The sequence below is a fragment of the Rutidosis leptorrhynchoides genome, unplaced genomic scaffold (genome assembly GCF_046630445.1).
Source record: "Rutidosis leptorrhynchoides isolate AG116_Rl617_1_P2 unplaced genomic scaffold, CSIRO_AGI_Rlap_v1 contig271, whole genome shotgun sequence".
Taxonomy (NCBI): Eukaryota; Viridiplantae; Streptophyta; class Magnoliopsida; order Asterales; family Asteraceae; genus Rutidosis; species Rutidosis leptorrhynchoides.
In genome coordinates, this window is record NW_027266517.1 from 37,447 (window position 1) to 57,406 (window position 19,960).

A 19,960-nucleotide genomic window follows, 5' to 3' on the forward strand; every position below is an offset into this window, starting at 1 on the left:
ATGCAAAACACAGTATTTAACTAGTTACAGAAAAACTTACGATCACAAGCCAAGTTTGTCAAAACCTATACTATGATCGTTGAGCTTTCCCCTATAATTCATAAATACATATCAATAATTCCATTACGATGACTGGCTATATATGTATACATCATCTTCATCAGTTCTTCCAACAAAATGAGTATGAAAACACACAGTATAAAACCGTAAGAAAAAATGAAACCTAAAGCTTTGATCTAAGTTTCCAAATCCATCCCTCCATCGGCAACACTGTCAAAACCGGCAGTATCTATTCTTGACAAAGTACTCCAAGCAAAAATACAAAGCTATCACCTTAAATAAAGCCGGAACCACCCTCTGCCGCCCATTCCGACAAGCTACGACCAGGTCGTTCGAGTGTACAGTTCTAGAAACAATGAAATCCAAGCGAGACGAGTTGATGACGACGACATCAGACACGTACGCCACTTTCTGCCACCATAAGTTTGTACTCCGGCGAGCTCCACCGGGCGAATCCGACCCAAGCAGAAGAGGGCTAAGCTCTGACGATTGAGTCCGAGTTCCATTAGTCCCTCTCATCGCCACATCGACCCGAGACAACGAGCACGAGCTACCGAGTCAAATCGAGTCAAATCGAGTCAACTCAGTTAAGCCCGAGTTGACCAGAGTCACGGCGAGTCCAACCGAGTCCGTGCAATAGGAAGCAACCTCGACGTCAGACGCGTACAGCTCGTCACCGCCACTCACCATCGAGACCGAAAGCTTTGTAAGCATTTTCCGACAAAATTATTCATTCAAATTCAAAAAAACCACACCATTAAGCTTAGAAATCAATCTAGTTGTAACGACCGTGACCTAGGATTATTATTTCGTACTTGTAATTGAGTCTAGTGACGTGTAAATAAATTCCTAAGTCGATTTTTCTATCGATACAAATTAGAGAAGTGGAAATTTTCTTTTCGATGATTTGGAATCGTGCTGAGCATGAATGTAAAACGAATAACATGAATGTTGGAAATTGATACTGACGTCGAATGCGTTCACTAAACGAAATAAAATTTAAAGATTACGACTAAGTATTACTATCAAATAAATAATAAAGTCCAAATTACACAATTTGATTACTTATGTTATAAGTAGTACAATACAAGTTTAATTTATCTAGTCTAATATCTAGTTATATTATCTAAATAACATGTACACTATTTTTTTTTTCCAAATGGGCAGCCATTGCCACCAAATAAATCCCCCTTCACGGCAGCCTAAGAAAATCAACAACAACCCCATTGATTTCTTTAAACACCAGCCGCAAACAAAGACCAAGCATAGTCAAAATTCAACAACCCAATATCTGGTAAGACGGCCTAGAAATGTGGAAAAACTTGAGACAAAAATTCAACACTCCTGACAGCCATACCTACTCACTCAGCCGGCAGCCAAATCTCTCCAGCATAACTAATTTGATAGAAAACCAGATCAAGCTAAATTTGGCAAAGATTTTTCAACCAAAGCTTACTGAATTTTTCTAAACACCTACAACGGCCTACCTTGTCAAATTCTAGCATTGAGACAGATTATAAACCATCACCACATGTTCAGTGTTACAACAGAATCATTAAACCACAAAATAGCAAGCGTTCGGCCACAAAAACATAATAGCCAAAATAAAATGTTCAAGAAAATCGAAACCTTACCCTAGATGAACTCGTCGTCGTTCACTGACCATCATTGTGTCCGTCGTTGCTCCAGCAACCGTCGAGGAACGATCGAGTCGAGACCGAATTCGACTGAGTCACAGACCGAGTTGGACGAATTCGACCAAGTTGCGGCTGCTATTAGCCTCTCCGACGCCATTAGAGCCATCGGAGACTAGAATCGCTCGAAAGCTCCATCGACCGAAACATTGAGGTAAAATTCTAGTCGACTTCTTGCAAATTTTTCAACGAAATCAGCGTTAGAAGCTCCTAGTGAGACGACGAATAACATATTAGAGAATCAAAGCAAAACCCCAATTTTTGTTCATATGACCGAAACGCTAATTTTGAAGTTTAAGACGATTAAAGAGAAATCACAGAAAACTAACCTTAGAATCGTGTTCTTCATGTCGAGAGGAGTCAAAATCGAGTGAGAATTATAGCTTCTGGGCGCTGGAAAACTTGAGCTCCGGTTCAGTCGTTTTTATACTTAGGATAAATCGGTTCACTATAGTAAAGGATAATAATACCCTTTCGGTTCATTTTAGCGTCATCTGACTTATAATTAGACCAGGGATAATTTAGTCTTTTTCATGTGATACAATTGGTTCAACCGGTTCGATTTAAAATCAATTCGTCCATACCTAAATTTGAATCAATACCGAACGTAGTTTTTATTCCGCACCTAATAAAATCATTTTTACTAATCTCGAACTTACCAAATTTTTACAGCAGGTTAATTATATTATTCTGAACAAATATATGTAAAATTTAAATTTATTGGAGATCATATTTATTTTATTTTGATTTCGGAGTGAAGTAAGGTTAAAACAAAAGATGATTTAAATGTAATTAAGTGTTTTAAAAATTAATTAAAGTTATATTTCAGTTTAGAAAATTATAGAAAAATGATAGTATATTATTTTGAATATTATGTCAATTTTTAATATTTTTCTATTATAAAAATATTTAATTGAAAAATTGAACTAAGAAAATTATTAAAAATTATAATAAAAGAAATGATTCTTAAATAATTATTAATAAAGAATGAATTAGATAAATGTTTTAAAATTAAACTAGAGTTATTACGATGAGTGTAACGCGTACGATTTAAGTCGCGTAAATTCTCGAAATAGTTTAATTAGACGTATTATTAATAGTCGACGATTTCTACCAAGCTTATAAGTTACTGGACGATAGAGTCACGCTATTCGACAAAGGGATATAGGTGAGTTATTTTTCATTATGTGATAATTTAAATTTTGTCAAATATATACTACATCGTATAACATCGATTTAATGTTTGAAGTGAATTATATACGACATTGTATTATACAAATAAATATGAATTTGATATAAAAAAAAAAAACTGGAGAAAATATTCTTCAAAATAAATAAAAGTAAATTGTGCTTTATTAAAATAAATATATATAAGAACCCATTACATCACTTGTGTGGTTGTTTACGGCAACCCAAGTGAATTATTTTTAATAGTGTCGATTACGGGCGGCCTATTTGTTACCATGCCGATTACGGGCGGCTTGTACCTCTGATCAGACTGTACGCTTTACTTTGACTGTTACCTAGCGTCCGGTAGGGCCGAGTTTCTGGCATAGGAACTCATAACTTGGGGCATGATTGATTCGTTATTGATTTTCACTATTGAGTTCATATTATGTTAAAATTTGATATGGCATATATCAAATTAAAATAAGTTACTGATTGATTTAAAATATTCTATGAATATTAAATGTGTTATCAAAAGTTGAAATTGTTTTAAGTGTTGACAAATGATTATTGAAAACCTCATATAGCTTACAGATTTCTATAAAAATAAATATTTTCTCCAGGTTAAGGTTATGAGGCATGGCTAGGGCCCAGATTCCGCAGACGTTAGAAGGTATCAACGGGCCCCACACAAGACCCATATGAGGGATCGAAATGCGGGCGCCACACTAGTATAACATATATGAAAATCGGATCAAAATATTAAGTTGAAGAAAACAGTTACCGAATCCCTATATTCGAGCTTAAGAGAAAACTAAACAACGGTGGAGAAAACTAACCTCATATTTAGAATCACGACGTTGAAAGGAGTCAAATAGTGTTTGGATTGGGTCGGTCGGTCGCTGCAGTCGTCGACGACGAAAATGGCAGAGACGAAAGAGAGAGAGAGAAGATGTCGCGAGGAAGAAGAGGAATAGAAAAATGATTGAACCAAACCGATTCAATCTCTTTTTATAATCTGTTTTGTTGTTAAATGACCATTTTACTCCTCAATCATTTGATAATGTTCAATAAAACCAAACGAGCAAATTTTTGGTCGAAGGTTATTTTGTCATTTCACGATACCAAAAGCAGTTCGGTCCGATTCATTTCAAACAAGTTCAGTTCAGTACATAATCAATCTTCCAAACTTAAATGGAAACCATAAACTTGATTTTAAATCTTTCGAACCTAATAAATACTATTAATTATTTTAAATCTGATTATATAAAAATTTGGTCAAAATAATTTCTAGATTTTAAAAAATAAAATAATAGGTTCAATTGATTTTTATTATATATCTATTTTGGTTTAAATCAATTAATTCATTATAAAATTGATCTTGAAAAATTTTATTAATCGATAGATAACTTTTTAATTTTAAAAAAATATATATTTATTTGTCAAAATAAATATTTAATTAAACTAATCATATAGAAGTCTAGCAAGTAAGACGTACGAAAAATCATTTGTAGCATTTTACTTTTAACGTAATTAGTTAGAATTTATGTTAATAAATTATCGATGTCATTAGGTCGATAATTCACGCGGATCGAGGCAAGGACGATTTGACGAGTATACTATGAGTTTTATTATAATTTCATTACAGTATGTTACACGTATATACTTGATGAATGCTTTAAACCACTATGCCATACATATCATTTATGCATGATTTATGATTTTATGATTTTCCTGGTATGGCATAGTTACTTTAAAAATTAAATAGTCGTAGATGGCCTCGAGACCTTCAGATCAAAATTTGATTTACTCATGATTATAAATATAGTTTTAAAAAAAACTATATGAATTTTACATCATATATCAAACTTCCATATATTGAGATATAATCTCAAATGAAATTATCTAGGTATAAGAATCCTAAATACATGTTTTAAACTGGTCTCGAAGGAATGATCAGTTCAATAGTGTCAGGTCTCGAAGGAACGACCCATGTTTAGTTTACGCAAATGTATGTCATATTTATGATTATTTGGTACGTGTTTAAGTACCAATGATAGGTAGATCACTACGGTTGCTAGCTACTACTGTTAGGAATTTTCCTATCGTTTTTCACAAATATTGGTTCATAGATATATACAATAAATATTTCTGTTTGTTCTCAAAAATATCATATCTTTAGAATAATATATGATTTGTCTAAATCAATTAAATTATGAAAAATAATTTATAAAATGATTCACCTAATGGTTTTATAATAATTCTGCGTAAAGCTTACGTTTTCCATAAAAAATATTATTTTCTCCAGGTTGATCAGTAGGAAGGAATCTACTCTGGCAGTTATTTCCATTCACCATTCAGCTTTCAGAATAAGGTCGGGCTCTTGGCAACCTTGGCATTTAAGGCTCTATCACGTCATCTTTTATTATTGTGTAATATTAATTACGAACTATACTTCCGTTGAACAGATGATATGATATGTGTGTTTTATTTTAATAAATTGGATATCTTTATATTTAATATATCCTTTTATTATAAAGAATAAGGCACAAGTGACAACATCTTCCTTCTCGATTAGGGGTCAGAAAGTGGGTGCCACATGGCTCAACTGTAAGTTCACACCTTCATCCTCACATGTAATTTTTCAGTATCCTTTAAAATAAAATGATGAATGAAATGAATGAGTAGGAAGCAACACAAGTCACAAAGTCTGAAGGAAACAACCCAGATTCTGAGAGAATGAAGACTAACTTTGGTAGAGTGTAATTTTGGTTCTCCACCAAAGAAATGAACTTGTGAGCTGCAAAAAGATGTATCGTAAGTTTATAATGAATAGGGTTCTTCCAGAAATTGTCGACGAAACTTAACGATGAAGGAAAATCCCACAATTGTCAAAGAAACGATAAACAAATATAATGAAGGAAGATCCCAGAATTTTCGAAGAAATGATGAAGAAATATAATGATGAACTACATGTAGTTTTGTAACCATCAATACTCATCAACTCTTTCCCTGTTATCCCAAATAAAATTTTTAATCTTATGTAACCATCAATAATATTGGTATATTGAAGTAAGATCCCAATTGTCTTTTAATATAATGAAAAGAATTGAAATTGTATTCTGAATTTTGGATTTTGTGTTCTAGATTTGTGTCTCTTTATGATATTTTATTATTGGAATTGAAATCGAGTTGGCTATGCATGTGAAGGATAATCTAATGTAGGTTGGCTTCGAGATAGAAACTGGATCGATTTGTACTGTGCAGGATATGGCCTGGGGTTAAAAATCGTGGAGAAAACTACATAAAATCGTGGCGTATATTAATAAAAAATGTTGGATGTAATTCCCATTGGATGAGTACTATATACTAGAAATTTGATTACTCTATATGCAGTCCGAAATCATATAGCATATAACTTGTATAAGTATTATTGTTGAATTGTTATCTAGTCAGATTAAAGGCGCAACCTGCTGGATTAATTGTTTTACATGATTTGCATAAGGCATGATATTGGATTTCGATTTTGTGATAAGTTTTATTAATTAGCTTCTACTTGGAAATTACAGATCTAATTGTTTATTTTTGTATGAACGAGGGTTGGCAATTGATCTTAATTTGTGAGTTGAGAATGCATGGATTAACCTTTTGTACATGATAAGGTTTACTAGCTTGTACTCCATGTGATTGTACATTTTGTGATTAATCTTTTGTGATAAGAAAATTTAGATTAAGAAATTAATTAATGATATGTAAATTATTTTATTTTTATTTATGTTTTTATTATTTTTATTAAATTGTATTTTGGATTGTGAAACGAAGGTGGCTTCGGAATCTGGACCACAATTATGTGGCTCGAATATACCGTATATAAAACTGCCACGGTTTTAAATCCGTGGTAAATATTTCTGCAAAACCGTGACGTATCTTGGGCCACACCAAAAAAACCGTAACAATCTAAGGCTACGGCCAAAAAAATCGTGACATAAAAGGGGGAAGGGAGTTAACTTGATGGATCATTTTACGCAACGATTTCTTCAAACAGTGGCGGAAAAAGTAAAGAAAAATCGTGGCGTATATTTTCCCCACGACAGTAAATTTCACGGTTCAAAACCCTAGCATAAAGTCAAAAAATCGTGACCTATTCTTTTCGTCACGATTTTTTGACATTAGGCCACACTTATCAAACCGTTGACGTATCGAAATTTTCTACTAATATCTCCCCGGTGATCTTTCAATGCACTGCCAAAAAACTTGTTAATTGTCTACCTTAGCCGTTGTCAGGGAGCTAAATCTTGCTACTCTATGGTTTTAGATATCCGAGAGAAAGTAATTTCTGAGTTGATTAGTTATGAGATTTAGAATTAAATAAACATATTTAAATATTTACACTTTAATCTATATTTTTAATCAAAGTGTTGTAAATATTTAAATATCTAATTAGATATTTTATTTTTAAGATATTTCAGTCAATAGATATTTATCATTTCAGAAATGATTCGGACTTAGCATATAAATTAATATAATGATTAATAATATATAATATAAATTTAATATTTAAATTATTTTTATTTTGAAATTAAAGAAATAAACTCAAAATTTTTATTTTTTTATGTGACATCTCACCTCTACATTAATTGTTATATTAAATATCTATGTAAAGCATTATTCTTATTAAAAAAAAAAAAAAACCCTACTCTTATCATTTATACCTCTGTCTCTGTGTAAATCCATGTATCGTAATAACAATCTTATTTTATACTCACTCAGTTACATTTTAATTGTCAATATGAGATTTTTTTAATCAGTACAATATTACACAAGATATACATTAAAACTCGTCACTGTTATGAAAAAATCGTAAGTATTTATGAAAAAACAATAAATTAACTCAATTTTTGAAAAGATTATGTATCATAGATAAATTTTTCAATCTTTCCATAATAATGACGAGTTTTTAATGTTTATCCGGTGCAATAGAAAAACCGTCAAATATACACTTTTTTATCATAATATATGTGTATTTACAAATTTTAGGGTGTTCTTCTCATTTATCTACTAAGTTATGCATATTATTTATTTAATGTATATAATAAATAACTTACTCCAACATATAATTTTTAATTCACTTTTCAATTAATTTCGACGAAGAATTAGAGCACATCCATCTACAACATACAGATGAGTGCATGGTAGTGCATTTATTTTCGAATTTTGGCTTGGTAACCCACTTAACTGAGATAGGTAAACATGAAACAAGAAGTCGAACCAAATAATGTATGGATTATGAATAGCTAGAAAATTGCAAAAGGAGTTGACCGTTGACATCCCTACAGTGAAAATATAACCAACGGCATGTCGTGTCAGTATGTCACTATACAGGAGCATATTCTATTAAACTAACATCATTTGACTACATATTATAAGCTGGCTGGCTGATCCCTTCGTGTAACAGAACTCTACTATACTGAATTTTTTAAGGGGTTTGAACAACTGTCATTAGTGTACGTCAAACTAACTCTATTTCGCCACTCACTCTTACTCATTACCTGATGAAACTTCTTCAACATCCAAGTCAAAGTTATCTATCTCTTTAAAGTAAGCTTTCTGCTGCTCAATAAAATCTTGTGGGAATGAAAACTGAGAATTATCTTGCTCGTTAGACGCTCGTCGCTGTTTCTGCAATGTCATTGGAGATAGAAATCTGTTACTTCATGATGCAGCCAAAAACATTATCCAATATTCTCTATCCATGAAGAAACTCCTAGTTTGTTCAGGCGTCATCAGACGGGAAATTATCATTTCTAAAGACTATAATACCCTAGGATAAAAAGAAAGCACGCTCCTTTCCGATAAACCAATCAGGAATAAGGAAGTAGCCAGTATATATTCTTAACCATGTATACAGAGGATACGAAAGAAAAACCAAAATAATACCTTTCTATGAGGCAATATGGACGACATTGTTTTGATATCTTCCTTCCTTTTGTCACTAGATGTACCAGCTTCCTGTTTCTAGGAATAAAGAGAAGGCTACGATATTAGTTAATACAGAAAGAGTGCCGCACTAGTGATACATCCTAGCCACACTGTGCTCCGAAGAAGCAAAAAGTAAAATGTTCCACATAATAATAATAATCATAATCAAATTGATGTTATTGCCAAACAAAGTATGTTAAACTATATAATTGTTGCTAACCATACCTTCTTTCTAGGCACTGGGCACGATTTGAGGACAGTGATATCTCCATCGTCATTTTTTTTACTCCTATGTCAAAGGCAAAGAAATAATATTAGGTGAGACTAAAAAGAGCAATATTAAGAAGTTTTGATGTTGGCAAAAAATTAAATAGGATTTGAAGACTGACATGACCACCAACTAACATTAAGTACCTTATATTTCTCTTTTCAACCAATGTGTTGTACAAATAGAACAACCGAAAGGTGGTATTGTTTTTCGTAAACGTGACTATTAAGGCCTGTACAACCGACTAATCCTATTTCAATTTCCATTTCTCTCCATGCAAACAGTGTGTAATTAGTGGATCCTCCAACAGTATGGATTGAAATCAGGACCCGTACTACCAACTAATCCTAGTAATTACTCTCTCCGAATTAGATTTAACAAAGTTGAAAAGCAACAATGACGAGAATGAAAGTGGTAAACAGATGTTACCTGGGGATCCTTCTTGCTGGAGACAAAGTCAGAGGCTGCACCGAAGCAGTTTCTTGACCAGTATAGCTTTTATCAGCCGGCTGTCTTCTTCGAGTGTATACTGAGTGTGGTGAAAACCCGCATTCATCAGCACCTAATAAACACGAAATTAATAGTGTTTAAAAATTAAACAGGGTGCAATATATCTTCAACAAAATCCCATAATAACAACCAAACAAAGAACACAGACAGTTACCAGGGGCAGAAGAAGCAACAGAAACTGATTTCTGTCTCAATGGGTTAGGAGGAAGGGAAGCGTTGGTAGGCTGAACCAAAACAATAGGAGATACAGAGCTCCATGTCTGATCAATATTAGAGGATCCTCCAAAGGTGTGGTTTTTTTCTATGCCGATCCTAATACCAGTGGTCTGTCTCCCAAAAGTCCGGATCCATCTTCCAGGAGACAAACTCAAAGGCTCATCAGCAGCAATTTCTTTACCTTTATAGCTCCTATCAGCCAACTGCGTTCGAGTGTATTTTGAGTGTGATGAAGCTCCAAAATCAACAGTACCTAATAAACTCGTAATTAATAAATTTGAATTAAAGGGGCTGAAATTTAGCTTCAAGAACATGTCATTAGAAATGTGGTTACCATGTGCAGGAGAAGCAACGGGCGCTAATTTCTGGCTTGGTGGCTGAGTAGAAGAGGAAACCTTGGGAGGCAAAACCAAACCATCAGATGACGGAGAACTACCACAGCTTCTGATCACATCATTACGAGGGGATCCTCCAACATTTTTATGGTTTTTGTCTTTGCCACTCCCCGTATCCGGTGGTGCCCTAAAACTCGGGATCCTACTTGCAGGTGACAAACTGAAAGGCTGAGAAGCAGCAATTTCTTTACCTTTACAGCTCCTATCAGCCAACTGCCTCTGAGTGTATTCTGAATATGGAGGAACACTATAATCATCAGAACTTAATAAACGCAGAATTTTAGACACGCCAAAACTAATATTCAGCAAACTCTCACAAAAAACAACAATCGATATCGCAGGTAGATAGTTACCATGGAAAGGAACAGTAATGGATGCTAATTTCTCATTCGATGGCTGAGAACAAGAATAAGAGGAAGCATTGGGAGGTATAACAAAAACAGCAGCAGGCTTAGAACTACCAGGTACTTGTATCACTGTCGATCCCCAGACACTATGGTCGTTGTCTTTGTCGCTCCTTGTATCAGTGGTCAGTCTCATAAAAGTTGGGATCCTTCTTGCAGGAGACAAACTCAACGGCTTAGCAGCAGCAGAAGCAATTTCCTTACCTTTATAGCTCGTATTAGCCAGCTGCTTCTGAGAGAATACTGAATGTGGTGAAACTCCAGTATCACCTAAGAAATGGTAATAATAATACATCCCAAAGTAAAAAAAAAAATGGGTTTGATGGAATTCGAATTCGAATTCGAATTTTAAGGAAAAAAAATACAGGGAAGTACCAGGGACAAGAGCAGGATCAGGCACTAATCTCTGAATCGATGGCTGAGAAGGAGGTTTCGCGATCATAGGCTTCTGAACATGACTGGGTCCTCCGATGATATGCTTATTGTTTTTGTCACTTCTTGTATCAATGGCCTGACTCCTTGGATAAACTGAACGCTCTAAACCCTCCTTGTCCCTAAAATCTAAGTTCATAAACCCCATTAGGCTACATGTTTGAACTCGAATAACAATTGTAACTCTAATTAATATAACTATATGTAAATTATTATAAAAAATGGTTGAAATCAATTAAAACGTTCAATTAGCCACGATTGATATCCGTAACAATTTCGGTTAACAACGAAAATCAGTAAAATAAAACTTAATTACAGAATCCTCTGTAGTTATACAGAAACCCAGAAAACCAATAACCCAATTTTAAACCAATAACCCAATTATCTTAAAATTGTACAGAAAAAGTAAAACCCCAATGAAAGAAAAGAAATCAAGCAAAACCCTAAGTGAGAGTTACCGGAAGCTGGAGCAGGAGGCGCTGATTTCTTGACGGATGTAGATAAACTAAGGATTGGAGGTTTAGCAGCAGACTTAATATAGGGTTTGAGTACTGTAGAAGAAGAAGATGAAGAGAATGAACAAGTGTTGGTGATATCAACTAACGCTCTCTTCTTCCGTACGCTTCTTCTGATTTCCGCCATTATTGTTATCAATTTAAATTTCTTCCTCCTGATTATAGAGTGAGCTCTTTGAATTTGACATGAAATAATTTCTGGTCTTGGGTTTTTGGAAGATATAGGTCTAGAGAGATGTAGCGATTTGGCGGGAACACCGATGGATTTGTGAAAATGGACAGTCTAGTGTGTGTACTTGTACTTGCATTAAATAAAAATAAAAAACTAGACGGTGCCGTTTATGCGCTGAAGCCCATTTTCCACACATGGACCTAATTGCAAAATCTTTAGAGTTGAAGGGGAAAATATCATTTTATTTGTTTGTAAAGGGATCCAAAGATAATTTAATAATACATATAAAAGGATGTGTTGTGTTGGGAATGTTTCGAGACGTTGTTTTATCAAGTTCAGCTAAAAAAATTGGTCGGAAAAGTATTTTTTAATTTTCGATCAAAATTTTTTTTTCAATTTATCATTTCTCGCCAACCAAGGAACGCCATTTGGGATGTTTAATATCCGTCTCCACTATAAATCCGTCCCTAGGTCAACGTCTCTACGATGGAAACGACAATGAAGCCGGCATCCCCAAGTATGACATATAGCAGAGCAGCAACTCAGTTCGATATTTACAAACTATGGTGGCAGTGGCATTCGTTTTATATAGAAACATAGTATCACTCTTCCAAAAAAAAAAAAAAATTGAAGAAAAAACAATAATCAAGAATAGAATAGAATAGCTAAGAGTATTTCTAATGCCTAATATTTTTTTAAGTATGTTGACAAAAGAGGCTCTAGAGATAATAATACAATGCCTCCTCAATCTTGATGACCCACAAAATTTGCTGCAAACATGAACGCAGCATATTGAAGTTGGGAGACGACAAAATAGTCAGTCAGATTACTCTAGTTGTTCGCACCAGACCTGAAGATACATACAAACTAGTCTAAGAAACTTTGTCGGCGTATGAAGATTCATTTTCAGAGGCAGAAACCTACGAGAGGGAAAAACCTGTCCAAGATTTCTGTTTCTCGCCTTGCCGCATTCTGCCTCTTATACTCCCATTCCGATATCTTGGACTTTGCAATCTGAATTTCCTGCACGACCTTTGGAATCGAGTGAGCCACCGTGTTCTGGACACTGGTTAAGTCCGACATTCTCTTTTTCTTATCCTTCATGTATGCAGCGAGCTTGGTACGTTGAGTTTCAAGCAATTCAATCTGCTCGTCGATTTCCTCGACAGCCGACTTGCCATGATCCGCCTCAGTCTGAAGAATAGTTGCTTGTTCCTTCAGTCCACCATACTCATTCATAAGTGAAGTAACTTTCTCTTTGTTGGCCTCAAGGGCCACCAAGAAATTCTCTGCATGATCAGCAATATCCCTGTTTTCTAAATACACCTGACAATACGTTGGAATTTCTTCGATCAGCTTTAACTTCACAAGTTGTTTGGCGCTCAGGCTGGGATCCAACCGGATAATAGATGCTAAATTCAGAAGCTCGTTGACCTTTCCAGCGCGGAACAAACAAGGAAAATCCATATCAAGAAGAGAGTGGAGCTTAGTTCGTGCTTTCATGATTTCCGGGTCAGGGGTATATATCGTCGTGGTATCAGTTTGTTGTACTATTTCCACAGAAGTTGGTGGAGAGATCATGTCATCCAAACAAGTGAGATACTTATCGAATTCCACTGGATCAATTGGTGGTTCCTCCTCCGCGGCGTTCTCGCTAGTTGTGGTTGTGGCTAGCTGCTGAAGAGTTTTCCTCCCAGATGTGGCCTTCTGTTTACGAGTCTCTGATGCAGTTTCTGCAATCTCAGCTAACTTCTTTTGACGTCCGGATGATCTACGTTTAACCAAGGCAGATGCATCACCTTCTGCCTTCTGTTTTTGTCTTTTTTTCAAGGTGTCTTCATCGCAATCTGTCTCAACCGCACAGATTAAGGCAGCCCATTTTGCAGGTGCCTTAAGTGCTGCCTTTCGTTTACTTCTCCCTTGGGTGGTCGGAGCTTCTTCATTCTCGATTCCTTCCGTTGCCCCCTGTGTGGAGGCAGGATCTGGAATGGCAGTGATTGATTGAGAAGCTGCAATAAACATACCTACAGTTTTATACATTAATTTCCCACATAAATTTATGGGTAAGAGGCCAGCAGTTTCCACTTCCATGCCTAAATCTAAAAGCATGACAACTTGGGATCACATTCACACCACCAAAATAGAGGGGCATAATATAAATTATAAATATGGAAAACTATTCTCTTTCTTCTCCTTCTCCTTCTCCAACAATGACCTATGCAACATTTAAGTTTTAAAGAGTCATGAAAATGCCGAAAAACGTTTGATTTTTTCACCTTTTTTGTTTCAAGTTTAAGTTAAAGAATTCAGACTATCATATATAACCAAAAGCATGTACTAGCATTTATCCTTCAGTTTCGGGTTATTGCAGAAGATTTCCACAAAATCATGTTACCAACAGACACATAATAACCGATATGTGTACAAAGTAATTGCTACACGCTTAGTGATTCTTAGCAGGATGTATCTGAATGAGCAACTTTTAACAGATGAAACACATTGCACATTCACAGCAACATCCGGATTTCCCCACAATTAAAAAAGCCAACAGAAGCAGAAAAAGAATTGTTCAAGAGCAAAAACCTGAGTTTACCTTTTAGCTTAAGGTCCTGGTTTGAGCGAATCTTCCAAGAGAAAGAAGCAAAGAAAGCATTAGCATCTGCAGCAGGGAAACTTTCTGCTATATAACGCTCAACAGCAGGTTTGCTTCCAAATGGTTTTGGTCTATTCTTGGTCACTATAAGACTCTTTGGAAGATACAACCACCGATCTGTATAGTAGCCCGATGTCTGGACTCGTTTACCCACTTTCCATCTCCACTTGTCACCAGGATTCGGCCAATCTTCAGGCGCGAAAGGTAATCCTTCACCGGAAGAGAAAGGAGGAACTGCAGGTGGTTCACCGTCGCCATTTGCAGGAATATCACTATCATTTTCATTCAGTTGGTTTAGAACATCATTAACCAAACCAAAACCATTATAATTGGCATCCGCCACAACACTGTTTTCCTTGGTATCTCCTTCATCATTATTGTTGTTCTCATTATCCATGTCAACCATATCGCTACTGTTGCCATTCATATCAAGATGAAAAACATCACCTGTATTATTTGCAACATTGTCCATGTCATCATTCTCATTCTTAACGGTATTATAACCATGATGATGTCCATATGCCGTATTCATATCGAAATATTCCTCTCTCGGCTGCTGAAATTGGCAATGTGCTTGCGCACCATAGAAACTGCCACTAGAACAAATCGATCGAAAAGCCAAGATACATATCAGCACAAAGGCAGTAAAATTCAAAGATCTGCGCAAAAGGTCTTTTATCTAACATATGAAAATTTACATGTTCCATTTCATAAATTACCCAAAACATCAAAATTAAAATATAAAATGGGGTCAAGAAATTACTTATGATTGTGCTGATCAGGCTCTCCCGTTGGATGGATGGAAGGGTAAGACATTACAGCCAGAAGTCCAAATCAATCCTTCTACAAACAAAAGAGAACCAGAGTTTATGACAAGCCCAAGCATGAAAATGATATATCAAAACCCAAATCGGCTCAACTTGCTAATAGAGTGATCTCGGTTAGCTGGAACCGAATGCATGCAGGCAGGTGTTGGATCAGAAAGAGAAAGGTTCGAACAAAAACTACAAATAGTCTTTATTCAATCAAGCCTTGGGGCAATTTTGGTTCAATAATCATTACAAATTGATTCGGTCTAGACTGGTTCAATCATTAGATTAATCGCTTTTTTTTATTTCTCCTTCTCTTCTAGGATGCAACAATCATTTGCAAATGAAGTGAAGGACCCCTTGTTCAAAAGGATGACAATACAATAGATGGTATGATTATGAACCAACTCGGTTCTTTTTTTCTTTTGATGAAAAAACCAACTCGGTTCATGGGCTAAGGCATGTGGAAACTCGAGTTTCAACCACCCTAAATCTCGGTAACAATTTTAACTAGCCTACAACTCAGAGCAATTTCAACTAGCCTATAACTCGGTAAACTTTTAACTAGCCTACAACTCGGAACACTTTCAACTAAGCTACAAGTCGGTAACATTTTTAACTAGCCTACAATTATAATTGCAGCCTGTCCGATATAATTTGATTCGACAAATATTGATTTGGTGGTCGCCTCGCCATATACTTTAGTTTAAGAAAGACAAAATGTATCACCAATTCAACTGCTTTATTGATTTGGGGCTCTTATGTTAAATCTGGGAGAATATTGAAGTTTTCTAATTACAGCTAACCTGTCCAATTATGCTAGTATTGATTCGGTGGTTTAATTAGGTCAATATTATCTTGCTTAACAAGAGTAGAGGATTTAAATAAATCATCAATAGAATCTGCCTAACTCAATAAAACAACCAGATTTAATTCTATACACGCCTATAAACAATTACTACAAGATATCATTATCAAAAGAAATAATATCATTCATGAGTCGTGGTTTCCAATTCCAATCAAATTAGATACATTGGTTGAAATAGCTATGGAGCTTGCTGCTACAGCTAGAACCATCATTATTGTTGCCATCATCTTATCCTTCGTTGTCGATATTCCATGAACGTCTCTGCAAAAATCAAATATTTAGATTTCGCGTCAAACTTGAAAATGCTAAACTTTAGGTAGGTACATACATACATGATACATACCTTAGGACGATAGCTCCAGGAAAGATGAATGCAATACAAACTGCAGAGGTTGAACCTAAGAACTGAAAGAAACTCCAAATATTCGGAATGGCTATGGCTGCTAAATAAGCGAATGCTAGTAGGAAAACCGTAAGGAATAAGAATCTTTTCGTGTCCTCGCCCAGAAGTTTCTTCTTTCGAAAAACAAGTCCGTCTATGTTCACTCTCAGAGAGAAATTCAGAAGAGGAAAAGCCAGCATGAGGTGGAGTATATAGCTTAACCTAACAATCTTATTTAGCAAGCGTCCGATTTCTGAACCAGAATTCTCGTCAAAGTTCACCAGAATATCCACCATGATCGATTCGCCAAACAAGAGGTACCCCAGAAGCCCTACTGCGAAATAAGTCGCTGAGCATAGCAGTAGTGAAATCCGTGTTGCTAAGATCATGTCTGAGGTTTTCCCAAGCTCGAAACCAATCGGATGAACTGCACAAAAAATGTCCTGTTAATGGAGAAGCGACAGAAAATCGGATACATTGATTGATGGCTCTTACGTACCGTTAAAATGAAATGTGAAAGCTGTGACAATTACTGGAACTGCAGTAAATAGGTTAAAGATTGATGCATTGTTTCCTAATCGAGGGAAGAAATTCGGAGTTTTAGTCTTTCCTTGAAGGATAGCAGAGAATGCCATTACTGAACATATGGCTACAAATATGACAGCTAGAAGTACAGAGATTGCAGAGCTGAATTTCAATGATTCTGCATTACACGAAATAAATAGAAGGGTCATTTCCGGCTTAAAGTCGAACTAAAATAAATACTATAAAGGGTCATTCAGGCAGCTAATAAAAACACATTTATGCACTCCTTACTTATTTGTATCATAATAATAGCCATTTAACATTTTTGTTACATTGGAATGTGAATGTATCTAGACATTTATTCGTCATCATGATTACCTACAACAAAATGCAAACCTGGGACTAGGGGTGGGCAAAGTCGGTTTCGGTTCGGTTATCTAAAAAAAATTAACCAAACCAAAAATATCGGTTATTGAAATTGATGAACCAAATCCGAACCATTTGAAAATCGGTTATATCCAAAAACCAACCGGTCGGTTTTGGTTGGTTTCGGTTTTAACCAAACTTTTCTCAAACTACAATTTTATAATATATGTTTGGTTTCTTGTTGCTTTGTGCACAAGGTAGCAAAGCTTGCAATGGAAGAAATAGACTCTCCGATGTAGAATGAAGAAAGCAAGACATAAATGAAAACTAGAAAAATTCTGTAGAGGTTAAACATTACACTGCTCCAAAAATGAAAACTTTAAGCAAAACAATTCTAAATAAAAAGTTTAAAACATCAACAGCCTACAAGTCGAACAAATATTGAAGTCGAATGCTCTGAGAGTTATAAATTCATCCTTCAAGTTCAACATTATTTATGAACACAGTAATAGCTGCATCAAATTCCATCATCTTCAATCGTGCATTACGATATCCTCATTCTGATTTGCACGTGAGCTTTTTGCAACAAGCTTATTTAAATTTGCCATATAAAAATTTAAGAAATTTATTCATCAAACAAGTTGCAAGCTAACAAAACAAATAAAAATGATGCTAAAATAATATATTATCTTTCTAAAGTTATTTTGGTTATTTTCGGTTTTAACCGAAAACCAATTAAACCGAACCAAATTAACCAAAATAAAATGGATATTTTTTTGACAAACCAAAACCGAACCATTTTAAAAAACTATCCGAACCAAACCGAACCAAATCAATCGGTTTGGTCAAAACCATGGATTTGGTCGGTTATTGCCCACCCCTACCTGGGACAAATAATTACCTACACGCCGGAGCAATACCAGAGGAAGCATAACAAAAACGACGATGAAGAGAAGTGCGAAAGCACGAGAATTCCACCAATGAGAACCGAACCATTCTTGCAAGAGACCAAAATGAACAGTGTCTTCATGATTGCTGCCAGACAGGACATCCCCTGCAAATGTTATCAAACAGACTTTTTAGTTTAGTGTCTCTGTAATCGCTAGATTTTCACCAAATTGAATAAAAAGTCTTAAAGTTTAGTATACTTTACCAATTATTATCAGGTAAATGATCAGGCAGCCAAGATTGGTAATCATGACACATATCTGAACCACCACAGATCCTAGCCTGCCAAATGATTCCTCCATCACACCGGCATAGGTTATCGTCTCGCCGGAACGAGTAAACCTCATCAGAAACTCGACGGAGATTTCAGCCAACCACGCAACAACCAAAATCATCACAAAAGCTGGTATAACTCCAAGAACCTTAATCGTAGCAGGGATAGACATAATTCCTGCACCTATAATGCTCGTTGACACATTGAAAACTGCGCCGGATAAGGACGCAGGTTTTGGTTTCTCCGACTTCTTTTCCGGTAGGAGTGGAATGTGAGCTCCAGTAACCGGTGACATCTTGGACGGAAGGAAGGATCTTATTTTCCGGTAGGAGTGGAGTGTGAGTCTACTCTTAACTTATTTTTTTGTTGTCGAGTTATACATTAAAGATATTATAGTGTTTGGTTTAGAGTAGGGTGGAGACGGAATTTTAGACTGAAATGTTAGTAGTTGTCTTTTAGTAATGTGGACATTCTTAGTTAGTGAATGTACATGATATGAAAACGAGTACAAATTAAATTAAGAAGTGAATTTGGACGCGATAGTGGCTTTGTGCTTTACTAAATTAGTCAAACTTATTCAAGATAAATCGGATCCCATGTCACTTGGCTTGGCTGGTCTTTCCTGGCACTCGGTAGGCATATGATAATAATTCAATTAATTTAAAATTTTGAAATCACTTTTATTTGGAAGTGACATCGATAATTAATCATCAAATTATTTACACATTTTATATTAAATATTAGTGATTGTATATGATGCGAATCTTCAACTCCAGAAAATAGAGATGATGGATGTTTCGATCATGTCTTGGTTGGTTTGTTGAATGTATAGAGGTATAAGGCCCAATAATATAATTCTTATCCCGAATAGCATGTTATTTCTATTGTTGTTGAAATACATACTATATATTAACCACTTCTTAAGGCATGATAAAGCACTCTTATAACTTTATAAGTATACAAAGCTATTTATACATCGTATGAATAGTGATCAAAACATATAATATTAGATAAGTTGATTTTAATTCATATTAACAAATCGGTAGAGTCCGTTGTCTGTTGAACAGAAAGTTAATATCTTTAAAAATATAATAAATAAATCTCATAAATATATGTTAAAAAATTTATTTGTTGGATTTCAATTTTAGAAATAAGAATTTAAATAAGAAGTTGGATTATAAGGAGAATACAACCAAAAGCATTGCATAGGTTAAACGAAAGTCAAAGTAAAATGTTAATTAATTCATACCTGGAGGAATGTATCCATAAGATCCAGCAATGGCAGATGTACACTCGGATGTACCGGAATCTTGAAGGAACTTG

At 35.1% G+C, this 19,960-nt stretch overlaps 2 protein-coding genes across 2 annotated transcripts; both read right to left on the minus strand.

The window, feature by feature from the left end:
• Positions 1–618: 618 nt before the first annotated feature.
• Positions 619–18,932, minus strand: LOC139882450 (amino acid transporter AVT6C-like). The gene is made up of 7 exons (XM_071866767.1): positions 18,569–18,932; positions 18,317–18,469; positions 17,024–17,227; positions 16,486–16,951; positions 16,307–16,403; positions 7,548–7,574; positions 619–762 (listed from the first exon to the last, which is right to left on the minus strand). Exons 1-7 carry the CDS (start codon positions 18,930–18,932, stop codon positions 619–621), a joined length of 1,455 nt encoding a protein of 484 aa, XP_071722868.1.
• Positions 12,719–14,997, minus strand: LOC139882443 (uncharacterized). The gene is made up of 2 exons (XM_071866761.1): positions 14,406–14,997; positions 12,719–13,911 (listed from the first exon to the last, which is right to left on the minus strand). The coding sequence occupies exons 1-2, from the start codon at positions 14,995–14,997 to the stop codon at positions 12,719–12,721; spliced, it is 1,785 nt and encodes a 594-aa protein (XP_071722862.1).
• Positions 18,933–19,960: the final 1,028 nt, after the last annotated feature.

What these genes read in the sequence shown, in the direction of transcription:
- LOC139882443 (XM_071866761.1), bottom strand. Translation starts at nt 14,997, where the DNA reads ATGAATACGGCATATGGACATCATCATGGTTATAATACCGTTAAGAAT. An exon ending in CCAGGACCTTAAGCTAAAAG is followed by an intron (nt 13,912 to 14,405) that starts GTAAACTCAGGT and finishes TCATGCTTTTAG; the next exon opens with ATTTAGGCATGGAAGTGGAA.
- LOC139882450 (XM_071866767.1), bottom strand. Translation starts at nt 18,932, where the DNA reads ATGTCACCGGTTACTGGAGCTCACATTCCACTCCTACCGGAAAAGAAG. An exon ending in TTTCACATTTCATTTTAACG is followed by an intron (nt 16,952 to 17,023) that starts GTACGTAAGAGC and finishes TTTTTTGTGCAG; the next exon opens with TTCATCCGATTGGTTTCGAG. An exon ending in CCATAGCTATTTCAACCAAT is followed by an intron (nt 7,575 to 16,306) that starts GTATCTAATTTG and finishes TGCTTTACATAG; the next exon opens with ATATTTAATATAACAATTAA.